Source organism: Camelus dromedarius, chromosome 36, assembly GCF_036321535.1.
Source record: "Camelus dromedarius isolate mCamDro1 chromosome 36, mCamDro1.pat, whole genome shotgun sequence".
NCBI classification, from domain to species: Eukaryota; Metazoa; Chordata; class Mammalia; order Artiodactyla; family Camelidae; genus Camelus; species Camelus dromedarius.
In genome coordinates this window covers 7,173,065-7,196,342 of record NC_087471.1, presented here as the reverse complement: position 1 = coordinate 7,196,342, position 23,278 = coordinate 7,173,065, and the positions used below count along the sequence as shown (strand labels likewise).

At 45.6% G+C, this 23,278-nt stretch overlaps 1 protein-coding gene across 1 annotated transcript in view; it reads right to left on the bottom strand.

Moving 5' to 3' along the window:
* Positions 1–18,764, bottom strand: part of DOCK5 (dedicator of cytokinesis 5) — a 176,548-nt gene extending 157,784 nt beyond the window's left edge. The window contains exon 1 of the mRNA XM_031442198.2: positions 18,669–18,764. Coding sequence (XP_031298058.2) covers positions 18,669–18,711 — 43 coding nt within the window. The 5' untranslated portion in view covers positions 18,712–18,764. The remainder of the gene's footprint in view (positions 1–18,668) is intronic.
* Positions 18,765–23,278: the final 4,514 nt, after the last annotated feature.

The following is a 23,278-nucleotide window of genomic DNA, read 5'->3' as shown; positions in this document are numbered from 1 at the left end:
CTCACTGGAGTTTCAGAGAAGTCTGATTTCTCAGACAGAAAGTTAAAAGTCTCTTGGCAAAAATTTCTCATTCTGGGTGAGGAACCTGAGGTTCCCCAACAAAGCAACTTACATAAGGTCAGTGGGGTGGTCAGTGAGAGAGTTCTAAGCAGGATCCACGTTGGCTGATTCCCAGGGGTCCCCTCCTCCCCCTGCATCCTCCCCCTGCAGTGTTCCTTCGCAATGCCAGATTGCCCCTCCTGGACCATTTGACTGCCGCAGTAGCTACGGTCAAAACAAAGCCCTGAGCCAAAACAGTGAGGCACGCCTTCCCCTTCCTGACAATTTAATTATTCACAAATTTGCATATGGTGAGAACATCAGACAGGGCTGAAGGCTCCAAATTGCCCTGAGCCTCCATCAAATGGCATTTCATCCCAACGTAGAACAGGGTAGAACAGGGCATCGTCACACAGCTACACTCACCAGATGCCCTTAGCAAATAAAGAACTCCTTTTCTTTTCTGGCTAATGGCTCCAATTTTCTCATGCTTTCCCATAATGGTAAGTGCCCATGAAACATCACCCCGTCACATGTCCTACTGGCTACACTTTCGACATCGTGGATTCCAAACCAGCTCTGCGGGAATGAAAGAAATAATATTCACAAGCCACTGGGGAGGAGTGCGGAGAGGGTGTGCAAGGAAATAAGAGGCAATAGCATACTGTCTCCTCAATCAGAAGCAGGTGATCAGTCCGCTACTCTTAAGAGATGCGCTGTATTCATGAAAAGTTCTCCAAAGGGCTCCGAAGTGCCGTGTAAACTATGCCAGTCAGGTCACTGCATTGCAAGGAACCGAGACCCTCTCAGGTGACCTGAGGGAAAGGTATGTTTTAGACCTGAAACTGGAACGTCACTGAGAACAAGGACATCTCTATGGCCTGGATGCACCCCCTCTCTGCCCCTCATCCTCCCACAATGGTTGTTGGGTGTCCCTCCACATCTGCTCCCTTCTATCCATCAGCTTCCTCAGTTTCCAGTTTTTTCATTCATAACTTTGGCGGCCACATGACTTCAGTGTGTCACGGATCCAACTCTCTTAAATGCCATCCTTTTTTGCTTTCGCCTCAGTGGCAAAACACTTTTTGGGATTCCTCCATTCAAATTCCCCAGGCAGGGAATCTAATGGAATCTACTTATTTCTTTGGGCCAACACCTATGTCATTGTCCAGACTCCAGAATGGCCTCCCTGGGGTGGTGCACCCATCCCTGCACCAATCCGCGTGGCCGTGGGAGTCGGATGCGGTGCACAATGTGACTCCAGAGCCTTCCCCAGGTCTTCTGCAGAGGCTGTGCCCAGACAGGTACAGCGATGGCTATTTGTTACACTAACATTTGTCATACAGGCACTAAATAAGCCAGGCTGTGCCACAGTGTGCTTATGCTGGCGTTCGAGCTGTTCAATTTCCCAGAATTTTGAGAGCTCTGCGTTAATTCACAGGTAACTTGAAATCGGCCACAGGGGGAGTATTTACACCCCAGATGTTGGCAAATGCTACAAATGAGGGCTTCTCTGGCTTTCCTGGAGAGCCCGCTTGCCAGCACACCACTGCGGCACTCATGGTCAAAGAGGAAGACAAAAAACATCAAGGCAAACGAGGCTCCCCAACAACCTGGCGTCACCTGCGTCCTTTCCCTCTTCTCCTCCTCAGCCAGCCTTTGGTCCAGCCAGGATGGAAGCTTCCTCATCCTCCACTGGCCAGAGGACCTGCCTTACAGCCAGCACTCCTGCTAAGCCACACCCCCAGCCTTCCCAAACACGAATACCCTTCTCGGTCAAGTTCAACCTCTTCCCTGAAGCCAACAGAATTCCCTCTGATAGAACCACCTCTGCTTCTCTAAAGCCCTGGAATCCAAAGTGTGGTTATCTGCACCCCTCTCACATTCAGCCTTTTACTATGGTTATTGCTGGCTGCATACGGTGGGGTCCTTTCCTCCATTATAAACTTCCCATGAATGGGATCTGCGTCCACTTCTCTGGATCTTTCTAAATGCCAACTATATACCTGCTCCGCACTTAGCTACTCGGAAGCCCATGGTGAATGAATTCAGAAGACTTATTTCACAAGTCTGCTACCTACAATTCTAGGCCTGCTAACCCACGAGTTCCCCAACAGATCTAAGCCATGATAACCGAATCAGGATTCGAGTCTGGAAGGTTGCGGAAGGCCCGGATCTGGTTGGGGTTGGGGGGGGGGGTCAATTATCCTCACTAGAGCCGCTAGAGAAGGAAAAAGTCAGGGTTAAATGTGGAGATTAGACTTTGATCTGACAACATCAGATTCATGCTTCACACCCCCCCCCCAAGCCCCTGCTAAACCCGCTCTCCCTTTCAGACTCTGGGAAAGATGACTGGGAGCATTAAGGGGAAATCTCAGACCTCAAAACCAGATGAACAAGATCACAAGCTCACTGTCAAGTGGAGGACATTAGTTTTTCATGTCACGGGTCACTTAACAGCCTGAACAGTATATAAAAGCCGCCAAGAAATTAGAAGGAAAATGATCAGATTACTTGGCATGTGAAGGGAAAGTCCAGGAAGAAACGGGCTTCTCTGCCCCAGAGCTTTTTCTAGACAAAACCTCCTGAGCTTGTCTTCAGGCACAAAGCTCAACCTTGGATCTCAGCATTCTAGGGTCCGTGCATGTAGCCTGACCATTTCTGCTTACTTTACAGAAAGATTCAACGTTTAAAAATTCTTCCCACTCTGAGAATTTGGAAGGAAGAAAATATTATCTCTGTTTTACAGATGGAAAAGCTAAGCTAAAAAGAGTCAAGGCCACCTGACTCTATGTAACCAAGACTGAGACACAAACCCGGCTTCCTAATGCCTGGTTTCGGTACCTCTCTGTTGGCTTCATTCCACCCCCACCCCTCCAAACCCTAAATGCCCCCAGAATATAAAAAACAAGTGACCTTTATGAAACGGATAATTCCTAAAGCTTAATCCAAACACATGGTGTTAAAAACTAGCAAAAAAAAAAAAAATTCTCAGAACTGAGGCAGACAAAAGAACACGGCAGAGCAAGAAAGCAAGCCCTTTAATCTTCCCAAAGTATAAAACCCTGTCACTCAGGGCTGCCGATAAAAGCAAGAAGATAAAGACATATTATGGCGGAACACATGTTTTATTTTAGATATCACTTCTATTTCCTCCGTCTGTCATTTCTTGACAGGAATTTTAGGAAGACAGGACCACAGAGGTACCGTACTTTCCTAAGACTTTATAACCGGTAGCCAAAGCCTCCTCACCATGCAATTTTGCCCGCCCCCCCCCCCCCAGGATCTCAAAGAAATCAAACTAAAAGTAAAGAAGAGAAAAAAAGGAAATAAATGAAGGCAAAAACCCACGTGTCCAAACATCCACCCTAACACACTGATCTGCTCCTTAAAAATGCAGTCCTTTGGGCAACAAATGAGGGGCTCTCCGGTTTTCTGGTCTAAAAAGTGTCAATGCCTTATGTCAGCATCAAAATGCCACCAAAAGAGAAAGGAGATGGGATGGTGGGTTGGCTTCAAGGGGTGAGCCATTTGTTTCTGACGTATTTCACATCTGACCTGAGCAAGCAGACGCACACCTAAGTCAGCAAAGCAGCTAAGACACCGGTTGAAAATGTCCAAGGCTCCTGGCTTAGATCAGAGCTCGAACATGAGAAGAATTCTTCTACAGACGCAAACCGTTTCTAAATTTGTGCGTTTCTGAAAAGACCTCCTTTCCACTACCAAGCGGTCTGGAAACCAGCTTGAGTGACAGCCCTCATGGTGCCAAAGACGAAGGGGGAACCAGCCTCTCCCAGGGCAGGTAAGGTTCTTCTGAAAAAGGCCTGCAGAGTACTCCGCATGCAGACAAGGCTTCCGCTCGAGCAGGTTCCGGCTTTAAGGAAGGCTGCAGGCCCACAAGCAGGACCCTGCCCTCGACGGATTCCTACAGTCAGATTCTAAGATAATGTGTGGTTGGACCAGAGGCGGCCGGCCCAGGGCTACTGGTCACGAACGTCTGAGTTCACCAGGCTGGAGGTGGTATATTCTGTGGCTCTGTCAGGCCACAGCGAGGAAAAGCAGCCTTCTGTGAAGCCCCGCCTACCCCTTCTATGTAGTTTCTATACATTTCTTATCTTATATAATCCTCACAACCACCCCCATAAGCCCCTGGAACACAGTGGGCGCTCAGAGATTAGTCTCAGGGAATCGGATTCAAATTCCAGTTGGACTGACTCAAAACATCCATGTCCATTAGTCCAGTTAGTTATGTGTGAATTTATTATTTATTGCTATCTCTCAGGATCCCAGATTATTCTGAGCCAGTGAGTGCTACCCCCTAAAAAACACAGGCACAGAGACAGGAGACCCCCATCGCCCAGAGACTCCTAAGAATTCAAACACGTTCCATGGAGATTCTTGCAAGGCCAGGCCATCTCCAGCCATAAGGAAAGGCTTGGAAACTGGAAATAACTACAATCCAGTCTAGTCTGGACCTTCAAGGATGAGTTCAGAGCTAACCAAATTTCTTTCTTTTGGGGGTGGGGGGTGGGGGGGGAGGAAATTAGGTCTATTTATTTATTTTTAGAGGAGGTACTGGGGATTGAACCCAGGACCTTGTGCATGCCAAGCATGCACTCTACCACCTGAGCTACACCCTCCCCTCTCAACTTGCTTATCTACCTAGGAATCAACCCTGCTCTGCAAACAAGGGCACCTACTGGGGGGCAGGCTCCCGCGTCACAAACCTGCAGATAATGACTGCCTGGTCCGCTGACCCAGGACGCGTACAACTCTTATTCCTCCTTTCTCACTTGGCTTAGAGCCTTCTATGACTTCACAAATGCAAAGAGTAATAAAAGTGAGAAGACGTAGACTTGAAAACTCCAAACCTAAAAGCTACTCCCCAAAGCTTCACTCTGCAGCAAATGCCTCTTGCATGTACCCTGACGATTCTGATCTTCAGCACAGCTTAGCCACAAGGCACTGTAACAATGGTCTGCAGGACATAAGTAGCACCCACGGTTCTGATGTCAGCTCACCACGTGTCCCTGAGTGAATCAACATCTTCATCTCCAGCTTCTCAGCAACTCAGAACGTGGTTTATTTTTTTAAAAGGCATATCATATTAGTGATGCTGTTAACTATAGAAATAATTATATATAAATGTTTCATTGGTGAAATACTCTATTTATGTAACACAAGACTGTGTATTTGGGATGTTCATTCCCTTATCAAAATAAAACAGTGACATCACACTTTATTATCTTCCAACAGATAGAGGAGTCAAAGTCTGAGACTACCATAAAATAACCACCATAAAATAAAATAACCGTGTAGACCCTGAAAACAACCAGCACATTAAAATTAATGACATGATTCCGCAAGGTTTTTGAAATTTTAGGGTTATAAAGCGATGAGACTAGGATAAACATGGAAATTCCATTTTGACCTTAACTGAAGCAAAATCTTGGATCTGGCTTTGATTACAAACAAAGAGACAGAATGTGTCATAAGTAATTAACTGAATGGTCGAAAGCAAAGTGTATGAAATTACGGACAGTCATCAAGAATAGAGGAACATATCAAGTTAGACTGTTTGCTAATAGACTATGCAAGAGTCAGCACAGTTTGAGATACCGGGTGGAATGCCTATTTGCCAAACCCAGCCAAGACAACCCGTGTGATCTGGGGCAAATCACAAAAAAATTGTCTGCTTCAGTTGCTGGATCTCTAAAGCAGGGGTGACAACAGCTGCTGCCTTTAGCTCACAAGTTATATTACTAGTAATAGGATTGTTAAGTTCAATTTATTTATTTGTTTAAATTGGTCATCCACTCACATTGCACAAACTTGAAAAGGTGCAAAAATATTCCGTTAAAAAATGCTCCACAGTCAGCCAAGAAATAATGGGCAATTTCTTATGCACGCTTTCAGAAATAATCTAGCACTTACAAATACACAAACATACGCTCTTCTTTGTCTACTGCCTTCAGTGCCTAGAACAGTGCCCACACAGTGGGTACTGTGTAAATATTTGTTTAATGAATGAAATTAATGCTATATACACTTTTTGAATCTTGCCTCTTTCCTCAAACAGACCTTGGAAATAGCCCATATCAATGTATAGAGGGCTGTCCCGTTCTTTTTCTTTAAAAATAAATTTTACATAAGTGTAATATACATAGCGTGCACAAACCATACATGTACATTTCACTAACGTTTCATAAACTGACTGTGCCCGCCTAACTAGTACGCAGATCAAGAAACAGAACAAACATTACCAGTAGCCTAATGTCCTGCTCATCCTCCTTCCAGCACAACGACCACCCCTTTACCCTGCAGACATCGAGGGGAACCACGATCCTGACTTCTGAAAACAGCCAGCTTTGACTGTACTGGTATTTACAGAAACTGAATAATGCAGCGTGAACCCTTCTGTGTTCGCCTTCTCTCACTTAGCCTCATGTTTGTGAGATTTATCTATTTTTTTGGCATGTGCATGTCAATTACTCATTCTCACCATCTTATAATATTTCCTGGTGTGAGGACACCACAATTTATAATCCATTCAACTACTGATGGCCACGAGCACGGTTTCCAATTTTGGGCTATTTTGAAGACTGTACTAGCAACCTTCTACCCAAGTCTTTTTGTGGAAGTTTTTCATTTCCCCAAGAGTGGAACTGCTGGGTCACACTTTACTAGGAACTACTAAACAGCTTTCTGAAGTGGTTAGACCAATTTACAGTCCCACCAGTGCACAAGGCTACCTGTTGCCACACATCCTACCCAAAGCTGGAATTTCCATTTTTGGCATGTGGGTTTTTTCCCCACCCCCCATTTAGCCCTGCTGGCAGGGCTGCTGTTGTCCGCCGTTGTGTTTGCATCTCTGTGATGACAAATGGAGATCAGCACCTTTCCAAATATTTACTGGATGTTTGGATATCACTTTTTTGTGAAGTGTCTATTCAAATCCTCTGGTTTTTGTTTTCTCTTATTTATTTGTAGTTGTTCACATTTTCATAACAGAGCTATTGGTCAGATATGTGTATTGAGAATGGCTTTTACGCTGTGGGTTGTCTTTTTAATCTCTTCTTCAGGGTGTTCAAAGTTCTTAATTTTAATATGACTCAGCGTTAATTTTTTTTTCCTTTAAAGTTAGTGTTTTTCTGTGTCCCTTTAAGAAACCTCTGCCTATTCCAAGGTCAAGATGCTCTCTGATGCTTTTTTCTGAAGGCTTTCATTGTTTCACATTGGGACATTTGAAATCAATTTTTTATATGGCACTTAGTAGGTGTCCAGTATATTTTTTTCAATATAGATAACCACCTGACCCAGTACCATTTTTGAAGAGATCAGCCTATAATCACTGCATGCCAGTATCATCACTGCATGCCAATATCATCTTTAGCAGACACTTTGTCACTGAGTCTGATTCTTTTTAATGGCTGTATAATATTCCATGGTATGCACATGTCTACATACACATAGCTACATCCCCCACTGATTCAAATTTAAGCTGTTTTCATGGTTTTGCTATAAATAATGCTATAAGTAATCCTGTCCATGTAACACTCATGTGTGTTCATTTATCTGTAGGACAAACTCATAAAAATTGGATTGCTAAGTCAAAGGGTATGTGCATTTTTAATTTTAACCAATATTTGAGAGATACTATACCAATTTTAAATGGGTTTTTCAGATCACAGTGAACTGTACACACAGTACGGTTATAAAACACAGCACATCAGAACTTCAATTATACCAAAGTCCCCAATATTTCTAAGCCTTAGGAGCCCTTTTTTAAAGGATGACAGATACATAACTACGCTTTTAGTAACTACTGATGGAGAAATATATATAACCATGTGCAGTTCACAGAAACTGTGCCTCAGAATCCTGAGAGATGGAAATTAAAATGAATCACACTGTCATGCTTGGAGGGGCAGTGTGCTCTGCTTCACACAGTGAAGAGCCGGGACACCTGCTATTTGTGCCTGTTCTGAAGGAAGCTCAAAGCCCAGCACGGTCAGAGCAAGGAATCTTACTCAGACTCCTCCCACATCAAGTGTTTAGAACAAGACATCACCATTTTGTTCAAAATACAAGCCTAAAAAAAAACCCAATGTCCCCTCACTGCCGGGTCAGTATTCTAATCCCTTATGATCAATACCTAACCCTTCACTCATCAGCACCTTGTAACCACAGTAACACTTGTTCTCAAACATGCCTGTAACATCATGAGAATGTCACACTACTTATTAATTTTGCGACTAACATCATGTCAGTACCATGGTGCTAAGGACCAGAGACACTAGCCCATCGCCGTCTGAGACATGGTGACCACCATGGAACCCACAGCGTGACTTCCACTTTGCAGGCTCAAACCTCTAAACACACTTCCTTCTCAGAATTCTTAAAAAGGGGAAGGTGATCAGCAAAAACCATCAAAAAAATGAAAACACAACCTACCAAAATGAGAAAATACCTGTAAATCATATATCTGACAAGGGGATACTATCCAAAATAGGTAAAGAACTCATAAACTCAATATCAAAGAATCGAAACAATCCAATTTAAAAATGGGCTGGATCTGAACAGGCATTGCTCCAAAGAAGACTCATACAGGTGGCCAACATGTGCCTGAGAAGATGCTCAGTATCTCTAGTCATCAGGGAAATGCCAATCAAAACATGAGTGAGGGATCACCTCACACCTGTCAGAATGGCTATTCTCAAAAAGACAAGAGATTAACAAATGTTGGTGAGGATGTGGAGGAAAGGGAACCTTTGTGCATGGTTGGTGGGAATGTAAATTGGTGCAGCCACTAAGGAAAACAGTTTGGAGGTTCCTCAAAAAATTAAAAATAGAACTACCATGTGATCCACCAGTTCCACTTCCGGGCATTTACCTGAAGGAAACAGTAACCCTAACTCAAAAAGATGGAATAGCCAGAAAAAAGAAGGAAATCCTGCCATCTGCAATAAGATGAGTGAACCTGGAGGACATTAGGCTAAGCGACATAAGTCGGAGAAAGACAAGCACTATATATTATTACTAATAACACAGGCTCTAAAAACAACAACATAAAATCAGAGTACAGACTGGTGGTTGCCAGAGGTGGGGACGGGGGGCAAGAAATGAGTGAAGGTGGTCAAAAGGTACAAACTTCCAGTTATAAGATAAATAAGTCCTGGGGATGTAATGTACAGTATGGTGACTATAGTTAATAACATTGTATTGTATATTTGAAAGTTGCTACAAGAGTAGATTTTTGAAGTTCTCATCAAAAAAAACAAGAAAGTAACTTGTAACTCCGTGTGGTGACTGATGTTAACCAGACTTACTGTGGTGATCATTTTGCAATACATGAATATCAAATCATGATATTGTACACCTGAAACAGAAATAATGTTCTGTGTCAATTATCTCTCAATAAAAAGGGGGGGCAGATATTTAATAGCTGGATCTTATAGAACAAAACCTCCACCTGGACAAAACCCAGGGCTGACACAGGCATTTTCCTGGGTGGAGAGAATGTACTCCTCAGACTCTCAAGCAGACGTGATTTAAAAAACATGCCGTCTCCAGTTATGAAGAAAAAGGAAGCAGCCAGGAGACAACAAGTTGAAACACATTTGCTACAAGCTTTGGGATTTTAGTTAAGTCATTTTATGCCTCCGGGACATAGTTTTCCAATAAAATGAGGTGTTCGCCAAGAGGTGATACATAATGAATCTGGCTCTTAATGTTTTGTGAGTCTACACACCAAAGGGCAGCAGGGCAGTTAGATTTCCGTAACTGAGACTTCTGACTTAGTCTTCGAACCGGTCTCCTGCAGGACGGCTGCGGAGTGACAGCCCTCTGGTTCCAGGCTCACAGACAGTCCAAACACAGCACAGACCGTCCTGCCACCGGCACCCAGGTAACACGCCAGCTGTTAGGGTGCGTTCTCCCTCACCTGGGTTGAGTCAGCGAAGAGCTATTTTCAAGAGGGAATTAATCTCTGCTGCAATTTCCTACCTTCAAGTTGTTTTAAAAGGCAAAAATTGGACGCCTGAGGTTCTCAGAGGACATTGTGGGGCTCCAGTGACTTCAGCTGACCTGGACAGTCCCAGGGGGTGTGGAAAGGTAAGAGAAAATGGCCCAACCCGGAAAGGTGGGTCCATCTGAACAGCAGCAGCTCTGTGATGGCCCAGAGGTTTGCGACAACACAAAGACCACTTTTGTCTCTTGCTGGGGAACCGGCTGCCAGCAATTCAGACAATGGTTTGCGTGAGCTCGGGCTGCTGGCCCGGGCTCCGAGAGGACGTGGCCTGGACCTCGCTTGGAAAAATTATATTAGCCCTGCTTTTCCTTGCCCACCCAGATCTCTGCCTCAAAATCATTTCTTAGCCTGTTCTCCAAAGCATGTTTTTAACTCTTTTTTTGTAAACTTCTTTTTTCTTTTCATGGGTGGGGGTGATAATTATGTTTATTTTTTTAATGGAGGTGCTGGGGTTTGAACCCAGGACCTCCTGCATGCTAGGCATGCACTCTACCACGGGGCTATACCCTCCCCCCAAAGCACTTTTTTAAGCTTAAAAATAAAACCCCCTTATTCCTGAGGTAGGCTGGACGCCACTTCTAAACTCAGGACAAAGGCTGCCCAGAGGATGTATCACACCCTTCAATGTCCACACACAGTAGGCATTTCTTGGGTGATTCCACCTGATGACGGAGAAAACTAGCTTTCCCACCTTTGAAATATTTACTGAAGAAGAAACTATGTGACCTTAGTCAAGTTTCTGGGCCACAGAGATATGGGTCAAATTCTTACAATTCTATTACAGCTCATTTTGAAGAAATGAAATGAGGTATGAGATTCTGACCCACGGTCCTCTTTTTATCCTTTGGACAGTACTAAAATATTCTACATGTATAAACTTACTGTTATTATATTGGATATTGCTGGGGATACACTCAAAGTTGGAAAACGTTTCCTTTACAGAAAAATTCATGGCCATGAGATGATTCCTTACCCTCAAACCCCACTGGTTTGTCTCCTAAAATTCAGATGAGGCGAAACCGCAAATTAAGTTACGTGTCAAGCTACTATGATGGCAGATCTGACCACTGCAAAAAGCCTTCTGTTGATACAACATTGTAAACTGACTATACTACCAAAAGAAAAACAAAAGTCTTCTGTAAATTGGGACAAACTAAATTGTAACCATGACCTTTGCTTCCAAGCCCCTCGCCGGTACTCTAAGTGACGTTTTCTTTTCCACGTTACTTGTGATCTCTTACCTTCTTGGTTTAACTACCCTGCACACAGTCTGCAGGTGCTGACTGAACGGCTTCTCGACTCCTTCCTGGTAATGCGAAGGGACGGGTGACTTTAAACGCCTGGTTCCCTCCCTTAGGTTGCATCTTCTTTCCTTTCCAACTCGTGCTCAACACGGCGCTAATCCAATGAGTCAGAACCTCCTAAACCCTATTCACCACTGTGGTCAAGCCTTTTTCTTCCATTTAGCCAAGGCTACAGTGCATTTTCCTCCACAAAGCCTCCACCAATAATGACGGGGGGGGGGGGGCAGTAGCCACAAAGCGCTCCCATTTCCCTCCTGTCTAATAAATCATCGCTTAGGATTTCCATTCCTCTCCCGCCATGTTTGCACGATCCTTTCCTTAAACAACTTATTAAGCCAATGTTATCTATCCTTTCCTTTTTTTTTTTCTTACAGCCTTTGACTATCTCACTGGAGGCGCACAGAGGGCAATATACATGGGGAAAATTCCCTCTCATGGCCCACAAGACAGGTTTCGGGAGGTAGCAGCATTCATTTACTCCCTCAGTATTTATTTGCTGAGTGCTGACCACGTGCCAGGTGCCTTCCCCGGAGCTGGGGAACACTGATGACAAGGATAAAGTTCCCGTCCTCATAACCCCACATTCTAGTATGGGAGACAGGCAGTAAATACAAACAAACAAACAAATAGGGCAATTAGGGAAAAGGCGAGATGTCGAGAGCTGTGGCCAGACAGGCTGTGGGCCAAGACAGTAGTACCTTTCACTAGGCTTCTCAGAAAGAGCTAAGAAGGGAATGTGATTCCATTTTTAATTCTCTATCTAAATCAACTACGGTTGATCCTCATTATTCGCAGATTCTACAGTATTTGTGAATTCCCTCACTCACTAAAATTTATTCGTAAGCCCCAGATCAGCACTCCTGGGTGCTTTGCAGGTCACTCCCAGGTGTGTGCAGAGACACGCAAGTTCCCACTCGAGGTGGGACACGGGGTCGCCCCCCCACCTTTCTGCTTCAGTCCTCATGCTGTAAACAAGAGTCCTTCTCAGGGTCTTAACTTCAGTGCCATGTTTTAATTTTGTGCTCTTTGCTAAAGATTTTGCTATTTAAATGGCCCCCAAGCTTAGCATTCAAGGGCTGTGTCGTGTTCTCAAGCCCAAAAAGGACGTGATTTGCCTTATGGAGAAAATACACAGGTTAGGTAAGCTTTGTTCAGGCTTGAGTTATACAGGGTTCTTGGCCTTGAGTCGAATGTTAGTGAATCAACGATGTATATTAAATGAGGTCTTTAAACCTTAAATAGAAACACAAAATAAGGTGACATATTGATCAGTTGATGAAAATGTGACCAGAGGCTCCCAGGAACCTGACCTTGTATTTCCCCTCGGAGCAATGGTTCAACACGCACGAAGTCAGTGTCTGAGGTGGCTTTATATAATTTTAACTGCCGCAAATAGAGAGAATCCACATTAATACACCAAAGAGAAAATTTCAGCTGGGCACCAGCCTCCTCCCTCTTTAATGGAGAAAATGGCTTGACAGGCAACGGCATCGAGCCAGAATCCAATACACTGCTGTCTTATCTCTGCTGCCTTTACTTTGAAGGTGGCCTATTTTTAAAGCAAGTGATGCTGGTTCTCCTTTAACGGTAGGAAGGTAAGGTTTTCTTGTTCAATAAATTGTTGTAGGTAAAAACAAAAAGCAGGCAACATAAAGAAAATATTAAGTAAAAACATAATAGAGAAGGAAATGGGTACAGCAACGGGCAAGAAGCAGCTACACGAGGGTACCTGGTGTAAAATTTGGCACAGAAACAGAAACCTCTATTAGAATAGTCAGGAGGCCAGACGTGGAGGGCTCCTGCCCTGCATAACGGCAGAACCCAACAGGAAGAAGAGCCTTCCTCTTCTTGCCTGGCAGGAGCTCAGCCAATGGGACCGATCACAACGCAGCCAATGAAAAGCCACTACGCTTCAAACTCTCAATTCCTCCAGTGGACTATTTACTACAGCCCTTCCTTGTCCCCCCTATGAGAGGGTTCTCCTCTCCTGGTTGCAGGGACCTACTTGCATGTGGCCTGCAGACCCACAGGGCACTTCTGACCCTGAATTGCAATTCTCCGCTGATCCCGAATAAATCCATTTTTTTGCCGGAGAAATGACTGGCAGTCTATCTGTTTAAGGTCAACACGGCACGTGGCAGAGATCAAGGTGATGGATGAACAATTGAAACTGTGTGTTTGGGAAACACACAAGGAGGAGAGTTTTGGCTTATAACGAGATTATGTGGACATGGATGAAAAAAATGTATATTTCTTATCTGGGATTTCTTATCTGCAGAAGGACACAATCTGTGAGAACTACAGCATTATCCCAAAGATTTAATGCAATAATGTGTAAAGTAGCAGCATTGAAAGTTTTAGTCTCAGAACCCCTGTAATACTTTTCTTTTAATTAGTTTTTTTAGGGTTTTCCCCCCCATAACACTCTTAAAAGTTATTGAGAAGTCCAAAGAGCTTTTGTGTATGTGGGTAACAGCTATCACTATTCACCATATCAGAAATTCAAGCTGACACACTTAAAAAATATTTTTGGTAATTAAAGTAACCATAACAAACCCAATACATACTAGCAAATATATATACATCTATTTAGAGCAAATCTACTTTTCCAAACAAAAACACTCAGAAGAGTTGCATGGTTTTGCATGTTTGTAAATCTCTTCGATGTCTGGCATCACTAAAGGCAGTCAGTTTCTCGTATCTGGCTCTGCATTAGTCCATCCCAGTATCACATTTGATGCCACCCCTGGGAAACTATGCTGTATGCTCATGGGAGGACAGAGTGGCAACAGGCCAATGACACCTTAGTATTACTGCCCAAAAAAAGTTTCAATCTCATGGGCCCCCTAAAGGGTTTTCTAGACCCCTACATGTTTCTGGAACATACTGAAATAAAAGGTTCAGAACAATGTCACAAAGTGAATTCGTAATAAATATTAATTCTCTATTCCTTCTCTTCTCAGCCTCAGTGTTGTTAGAACACAGACGCCTTAGGGGGAGGATTCCTCAATTCATTACAAATGTATAATGTCTAGCACCTGTGTGTCACAGTGGACAGCTGATCAATGTGTTACTGTTGTTGCTTATATCTGGTTCTGTAACTAATTAACTATGTGATCTTTACAGCCAAGGATTCTTCATCTGTGTGCAAATTCCGAGGAAACATGCACTTGAAGAGGGAAAAAAATTACACCTCTGTTTTCTGAGACTCAGCATTTACTTCAATTATGACCGCAGGCAATAAGCCACAGGCGTACTCCTGGTGCTCAGCATCAATTGAAATCACAGGTGTTTTCATTCGTATTATGGTGATTACATACATCTTGGAAAAAAAAATCGTACGTGCTCATCACTAATTCAAAAGTACAGCAGTTATTCTGCATTAATAAAGAACACTTGTGTTACAGTATCACAAATTTTTACCACTAACATTCGAGAATCTGCAAAGTTAAATGTTTTTAAGCTAACTGGGCCTACCCAGTACACGAAACAGTTGAAAAGCTAATAGCGAAGCAAACATTCCGTCCCAAATTGCCTCTCATCACATTATAACAATATATATGATGAATCCCAACCAACAATAAAGAACGATTTTGCAAAGAATCCATCACCAATAAAATCTGGGTCTGTTCGTGATATGAATAGCTTGTTAGGGAGCAGACAACTCTGATGAAGAAATGTTTCAATCATCAGAAGGCTACGCTGAATATACATCACTAATGTTTGCTTGACATCTAAATAAAAGTGTTTTACAGAAACAGACTCACAGAACTACAGTTACCCAAGGGGGAAAGGGAGTGGGAACGGATAAATTGGGAGTTCTAGATTTGCAGATACTAACTGCCATATATAAAATAGATAAACAAGTTTCTACTGTACAGCACAGGGAACTATATTCAGTATCCTGTAGGAACCTATAATGAAAAAGAATATGAAAAGGAACATACGGATGACTGAAACATTATGCTGTACACCAGAAACTAACACAACATTGTAAACTGACTATACCTCAATTTTAAAAAAAGGTTAAAATAAAAATAAACATGTTTTACCCTCATATCCTAAAACAAAAAAATTATAGAAAGACAGAAAGAAAGAATAAAGGAAAAGAAAACAAGGAGAAGAGAAGGAGAAAGAAAACAGTTTTCCATGGCAGCGGGGCGGAGCACTTGTTCCTAAGAACTTAGCACAGAAGTTTAAAGAAGCAAGTCTGTGGTCCTCTCGCCTGAAAACACACAGAGGTCATTTCAGCCCACCTAATGCTAGACGTCCAGCCAACGTCTGAAGAACTAAGCAAGCCCAGACAGACTGCACGTCGGTCCCTGTAGAATAATCTAGGCTGTCAGCGACAGCCAATCGTGGCCCTAAGTACAGGCTGCTGGCTTCACCGTGCACAATTCAAACTGAGATCAAAGCGCTCCCCCCACACAGAGTGGCTATGAGTCATTAAAACGCTTCAAAATGTCCATCACAGGGTTTGCTTCATTTCCCAGAAATGAAATCTGTCCAACAGACACTCAGAAGTGAACCCCACGGCAAAGGCTAATAAGCCAATTTTTCCAATCGTATTTTTAAAAGTCTGTCTATTCTGTTTGTTTTCTCAGTAGCATGGTTCATTTTTTTACTTGCAAAGACGAAGACCGACTAAAGGCTCTCACTTCATCCATCTAACAGAACAAAATAAATCTCATATTGGAGTGAGTGAGATGCTAAAACCTGATTGGGGAAAAAACTGCATTAAGTCATAGAAATAAGGCTGGTGCTTCGGAACACCACCCCAACACCAAGGACAAGTACCTGCTGAAAGCATGCTCTAAACTGAGGACCCCTCTTGAGTCACAGGGACACAGAACCATAACCTTCTCGTTCACTGAACCGCAAGATACAATAAGCAAGAAAATGGAGGAATTGTGAGGCAGCGGCGTGAAGGTATGGGGCCTGGTGAACACCCAACCTGAAGGAGGCGGTACCGATGGGAGCCCTGAGCGGAAGGCTGGACTGTGGGACGCAGAGGTGGGAGGGCACGCAGAACAGGGGACAAGTACAGGGGGGCAAAGTCCCAAAGGAGGGACTCTCCGTGGTATATTGCACAAGAGCAAGAAGGGCAGTGTCTGTGCGGGAGGGCTGAAAGAATCTGTGAGAGAGACAGTTTGGGAAGGTCTGTGGAACTGGATTATCAGAACCTTGAAAGCCGGGCTCAGTCCAGACTTTACCCTGTAGGCCAAGGAAGGCTTCCCAGCAGGGAGGTAACAGGAACAACAATGTGTTTTAGGAATAAACAATGGAGATTTGTCTCATCAGCTTATCTGTCCTAACAGTGGGTCCTTTTGTCAAACCAGATTAATCAGAATCTATTGTGTCTCTGGAAATTCTCCCAAATTATATCGTGGTGCAATTTGGCTACCACATTCTAAGGGCATGTTTGCATTTAATGATGCCAAAGTCATAATGGTTTTGGAAAGCTTTTTCCCCTGTTGAACGAAGTTAGAACTGATAACTTTTTTGTGACTAGACTGGTTAGCCATTGCTAAACATACTTTAATTTAGGAGTTAGTACCCAGTAATACTCACAAATAAACTGACTCCAATTCACTTCCACAACAATTGACTAGCTACTTAACTAACGTACACCTGATCAGGAGTCCCTGTCTGAAATCTCGCGACCAAATCACAAAGGGGTCGTCTGGGACAAAAACATCTATGTAACATCGGAGATACAGCCTTAGGAGAGTGCAAGGATTCCAAAAGAAATTTAAAGGGAAAAAGGTTTTTGCAACATATGGAAAATAAGGAATTATATATATATCATTATATACATGACCACATACATACATAAAGGATCAGAATCTAAAAGTAAGAAATATGAGCATGTTTGTTTTCTTGTAACTGACTCATGGCCACAGAGTTTAAAGTCACCTAGAGATGGATGATGTTAAGAGTATCTCTGAAGGAAGGGTCTAGCTCAGTGGTGGAGTGCATGCCTAGCACGCATGAGGTCCTGGGTTCAATCCCCAGCACCTCCATTAAAATAAATAATTACATCTAATTACACCCCCTCCAAAAAAAAGAAAACAAAAAAATAGAAGTATTTCTGAAATAGCCATCAGAAAACAGATTAACAGGTTCAAAGAGGGCTCCCTAGTTAACCACTAAGGTGAAGGGGGGAAAAAACTGGGGGCGGGGTGAAGCGGAAGGCTAAATTACAAATAGGCCAAATGAATGACCCTGAGAGGAAGTGATAAAATTTCTCAACGCACACAACCGTATATACCAGCGAATCGCACCCAAGCCTAACTGGCCACTGTAATAATCGCCCCGCTAATGGCAGAGTTTTCCCTCAAGACCTCAGCAACCCTACTCCTTGTTAGTGGAGAAGGACCATTTTCACCTGGGTCAAGACCCTGCCCAGCCACTGCTTCGGATCGAAACCCAACACGACAGCAACCCCGCGCACGTCGTGGGGACTCTCTACACCGTGGTTTACAAAATGCCAAGTGCCCTGCACGGGACCTGTCACAGTTTTCTTAATAAAATGTCCCCGACTTATTCGACAGAATTGGGATTCAGAAGGCAGTCTGCAACCCTCTCCTTCCATACACGCTCCGCTGGGGGCCAGTGTCCGCACAACCTGCCCCGGGGGCCCGCCACCCCCGTTCCCATGCCGCACACTTCCTGTCGCTTCCATCACCACACCACAACTCGAATTTCCCAATCAGTTTACAACTGCTATCGGGATCCCAGTGCCTGGGAGGCGTGAGGGGAGGGCGGCTTCCCAGCCCGAACTCTTTCTTCACTCTGGGCTTCGGAGAGAACCGAAGAGGGAAGGCACAAGGCACCGGGCCGGCCAGCGGACTCGCGTTCCGCCGGCCTCGGCCGGTTACAAACTACCGAATGAAGCCACACGGCCGGGGAGGAGAGGGGCGAGCGGCAGAGCTGGTGTCCCAAACCAGCCGCAGGCGAGCGCCCTCGCTTTGCGCGTCTCTCCTCCGCAGAGCGCTGGAGCTTTGGAGCCGGAGGCAGGATGGCCAGTCCCGGAGCCCAGAAAGCACTTTTAGCCACTGGATTCCCCGAAGCCAGCACGACTTCCCTCGCCGGGCTCCCGGAGCGGGCCCCGGCTCCCACCGCCCCCGGACGGCGGCAGCCGGAGCCGAGCCCTCCCGGCGCCCCCGAGGGCAGCGGGAGCCGGACCCCGGTTCCCCGGCGGGCGCGCACCGATGGCCCGGCGTCCGCCGCCCAACTCCGCGCAGGGCAGGGCCGCTCCCGCGAACTTGGCGGCGGGTGGGGCAGACACTCACCAACCCCGTACTTCTGCCTCTTGGTCGGGATCCAGCGGGCCATGGCGGCGACCTCGCCCCGCGGCGGCGGCGGCGGCGGCTGCGGCGGCTACAGCTCCCGGGGCTCCGGCCGCCGCCGCCCCGCGCTCCCGCGCGCCCCGAGCTCTTCCGCCATGTTCCAGCCAACTTCGCCGGCCCCGCGCGCCGCCTCCCAGCCGCGCCTCCCGCAGTCCGCTCCGGCCCCGGCTCCAGCCCGCGGTCACCTGCTGGGCCCGGCGGCCACGCCGCCGTGCGCGCCCCTCCGGGCGCCGCCCCGGCCCCTCCCGCCGGCCGCGCCCTCCGCCCGCCCAGGCCGCCTCCGCGCCCCGACCCGCGGGCACCCGCCCGCCCGGGACTCCGCGCTCCCCCGGGCCGGCGCCGGCGCCGGCTCCGCCTCGCGCACTTCCCGGGAGCAGTCTCCCAGCACGGCCGGGGAGGCGTTTGTTTTTCCTTTCTGTGTTTTGCTTTTTTTCTCCCCGCCTTCCCCACCCGGGCTAAACCCCGGAGGCTGGATCCCGGGGGGCGGGTTCCCCGCCGCGGGAGGCGGGAGGGCTGCGCTGGAGGCACGGGGCACGCCGTGCGGGGCGGGGCGGGCGGGCGAGGAGCGCGGGGTCCGCTCGCACCGCGCGCGCGGGAGCCTCTGCGGGAACGAGGATGAGTTAACAGGAACTAAGATCCTGCGTGAGTTACTTCTCGCCCCCGGGGCACCCGCAGTGCCCGGCACTCAGCGGGCGCTCAGTAAATATTTGTTGAATGAGCGCTTGATTGCTGCGTTCACCCCCTAGAGCTTTCAGTGACACCACGAGAGCTGGAAGCCCGACTCCAGGACAGACAAGATCTCCTGCGGCCACCGATTATAGCCTTCAAAGCAGGAACGTCTGTCTTCTGGTAAACAGAGAACTAATGCAGGGGAGACGGGCTTCTCAAAAGTATCAGATCGTTTCCTAGGGGGGGCCTCTGTGGGAAAATGACGTAGGGAGCCCTGACTTGGAAATCCTGTCTCCCCCAGACACCGGGAGCCCTCCCCAGCTGAAGAGAGTCAGACCCTCATGCTCGAGGGAAAGGTCCGCCCCACAGATCTCCCTTTTCCAGCAGCCCAGCAGCCCAGAGAGCATCCCTGCGGAGAAGGGGGCCGGGCACAGCCAAGCCTGTCTCGTTCATCGACCGTATGTTTGGACGAAGAGCCAAACTCAGGGGCTGCTCATTTGAACGGCCCCAGGCTCCTCTGAAACTCTCCTGGATCTCACTTCCTCCTGGAGAGACGTCAAGAATGAAGACTGGATCTGGATCCGAGGTGGGGGTGGGGCGCCTTGCTACCTCGCACACAGAAGTAAAATCAGAGTAAATGACCAGCTGGTTTGTGTTCACCGCCTCAGAAAATGCCTCTTGAAAGAAACTGGTTTGTCCTTGCAGGCTGGGAAGGTTTTCTGGCCTATTTGGAACATGAAGGGAAGATGTAGTGAAACTTCATTGAAGACTTAGTGCATTTTAACTTTGGTAACTTTTTGCAAAGTCAGATCTGAATTTTTTTAAAGGTCTTATTCATGGTGGGTCACTCCTAGGACTCCCTTCGCCATCGACGAACAGGTATTTATTCACAAAGTGTAATGATAATTTCAAAAAAATCTGTCCCTTTAGACTTAACATTCAGAAGGAATCCTACCATCTCTCCCCAAATTTCCCTTCCTCTGCCAGTGACATCACAATCAGCCTGATCTCCCAGTTTCTACTTTCCTTAATTTCTTCTTTCCACAAATATTTATTAAGTGCCTACTAGATGTCAGCCATTGTTTTAAGAATGGGCTCACAGCAGTGAATAAAGTTAAATCCCTACCCTCAAATAGAGCTTACAGTCTAAAAGAGGTGAGCTGGGCAATGAACAAAGTATGCAAACAAGGCTAAGCCTGTAGAAAAAATCCAGAGCAGGGAGGACAGGACAGGTAGGGGGCCCTGCAGTTTTATACTGAGTGGTCTGGGAAGGCATCTCTGATGCAGTGACAGTGAAGAATAGACCTGCAGGAAAAGAGGATTTCAGAGGAAAGTATTCTGGACATCAGGAACAGCAAGTGCAGAAGCCCAGAGGCATGTTTGGCAGGTTCCAAAGACTGCGAGGAACAGCATGGATTCCCGGGTGCTGAGAGGTGTTAGTAAGGGGCAGAATACGGGAGGAAACTTGTTCCAAGAGGCACAGGGCGATCCAATAAAACAGGATCATGAAAGGCATAGCAAGGGCTTTATATGTTGCTATGGGAAAAATTTGGAGGATTTTGAACCGAGCAAGGGCATGATGGAGTTTGCCTGCTGTGGGATGAATAGACTGTAAAGACACAAGGGAAGAGGCAGGAAGATCAGATGGATGGAAGGCTGTTTCAGTAGTTCAGGCAAAAAATGAAGGTCGTTGGGTCCAGGATGGTAGGAGTGGAGGTGGAAAAGAGGCTGGGTTCTGGACATAAATTGAGGGTGGAAACAACAAGAGGGCAGTGTGGGCACTGAGGCTTCTTACTATCCTTTAATCAGCATATGTTTTTGGAAAGTTTGGTGGCTAGATAGATCTAGTTTAACTTTCTGATGGTGTTTTGAAGAGGGTTATTTTAGTTTTTTTTAAAGGTTCTGAAACATTCAAAATAGTTAAAATAAATATGTAATTGCATTTTCTGTTTATTGTAATGTATACTAAATTAATGCAGAACCTTGCGGAAAGTTGCACTAAGATCCACCGCCAGATTTACTTTCAGTATCCTTCTTTTCATCTGTGTAATATTCTGGTTAAAGCATTTTTTTTAGCTTATATAACATTTGATTTGCTTGAAGAGGGGAGCTCTGTTTTCTTCACCAGAACTGCCGCTAAATAGTTCCCAGTAGAAAGCTGCTTCTTTCCATTCATGGAAAATTCATCATAGTTTGTATGCTAAAAGTTTTCTCCAGAAACTAGTGAAACTTTCTGTTCAGCTGCATTTGTAAATAAACATGCTGATGTATTGGGAAAAAAATACAAGTTTTTTTTTTTTTTTTTTAAGAGCCTCACACTATAGGCTTCAGGCCCCAGATGCTCTGGATCTTGCCCCCAGGCTGTGCGATGAAAGATGGGTCAAGGGTAATTCTAAGGTTTGGGGCTTGAGCATCTGTTACCAAACCAAACTTGGATATACTCGCCCAAATGCAGTAGAGCCAATCTGCTGGCACCAGGTTGCAGTGAAGGAAAGTACAGCATTTATTACAGGGCACCAAGCAAGGAGTGCAGGACAGCTAGTGCTCAAAAAGCCCAAACTCCCCTGTGGGTTTCAGCAAAGCATTTTTAAAGTCCAGGTGAGGGAGGGGTGTCCCCAGGTCTGTGATCAGCTGTGCACAATTCTCTGATTGGTTGATGGCAAGGTAACAGGGTAGGGTCATAGAGGTTAACATTTTCCATCCTCAGGCTCCAGAGGGCTGGGGACTGTGTGCTCAGGGTCATCAAGTAGTTAACATCTTCCATTTGGTGGGGGTTTTAGCATCTGTAAAACAACTCAGGAAATGTTCATCAGATACTATCATCTGGGTACTTCAGAGAGGAGCTACAGCAGAGGATATGGGGGAGGGGTCTATCCCCGGAGGGCCGGTCACGCAGCTACTAAAGAGAGTTGCCACTTCTTGGTCACCTGGGATATGCACCTCATCTTCACCCTTTACATCCAAGTTGTTCTGTGCTGAAGTCCTCCTTTGACATTTCCTTAGGATTCACCTCTTCACAGCTTCCTCAGCAATGCTTCCATGAGGACCATTAGGAACAGAAGCATTTTGCCTTGCGGGATTAGAGGCTTCACAGTTTTTTCAGTGTCACCTGTGTTCAGGAAGATCACATAACCAATGTTCTCTAAATTTAACCCACATCAGAGTATTAATGCTCATTAAGTAGAACTGGATTTCAACCAAAATGATTTCAGCTGCCTCGTACCCCCCCCCACTCTTCACCCCCAGCCCCATCCCCACCCCTACCCTGCCGCATTGAATTGAAGGCTTTTTGCAAAACTTAAGGTTTGAATTTGGACACTGGATATTTCAAGTTTGACAATAATTGCAATAAGAGGGTGGGAGGAAAACGGAAAATTGTAATTACAGCTTTCAGGATGTTTATTCTTTTTTCCTCTGAAGACTGAAGTCCACCCACTCTGTTATATCAGATGGTTAAATCCCAATTTGAAAGTCCATTTAAATCATAAAAGCAGAGCTATTCAGAGTCTTTTATTAAAATGTGGCTTAAAATTAGAGCGTCAACAAGACAGGTAGGTGGAATAACAGCATGATTCCCAGAAATACCCTTTTTTCCCCTGATATCTTTTCAGAAGGAACATTAAGCGTATTCCACAACCACGGATACTCAGATGCTAAAACAAACACTTAAGCACTCATAAGCACTAGCGTGCTCTGTCTGAAGGTGCCTTGGAGAAAGAAACGAGGATAAATGAATTCAGAGGCTGCTTTGACAGGAATATTGTGATGATCCCTTACAATGCCTAAGAGAGTAGACGGATGTGAAGACAGTTGGCAAGGGTTTCACTTCCTCCGTTGATTGCCAGGTTTATTTGGCCAAATCTGGCTGACTTAATTGCTTCTCC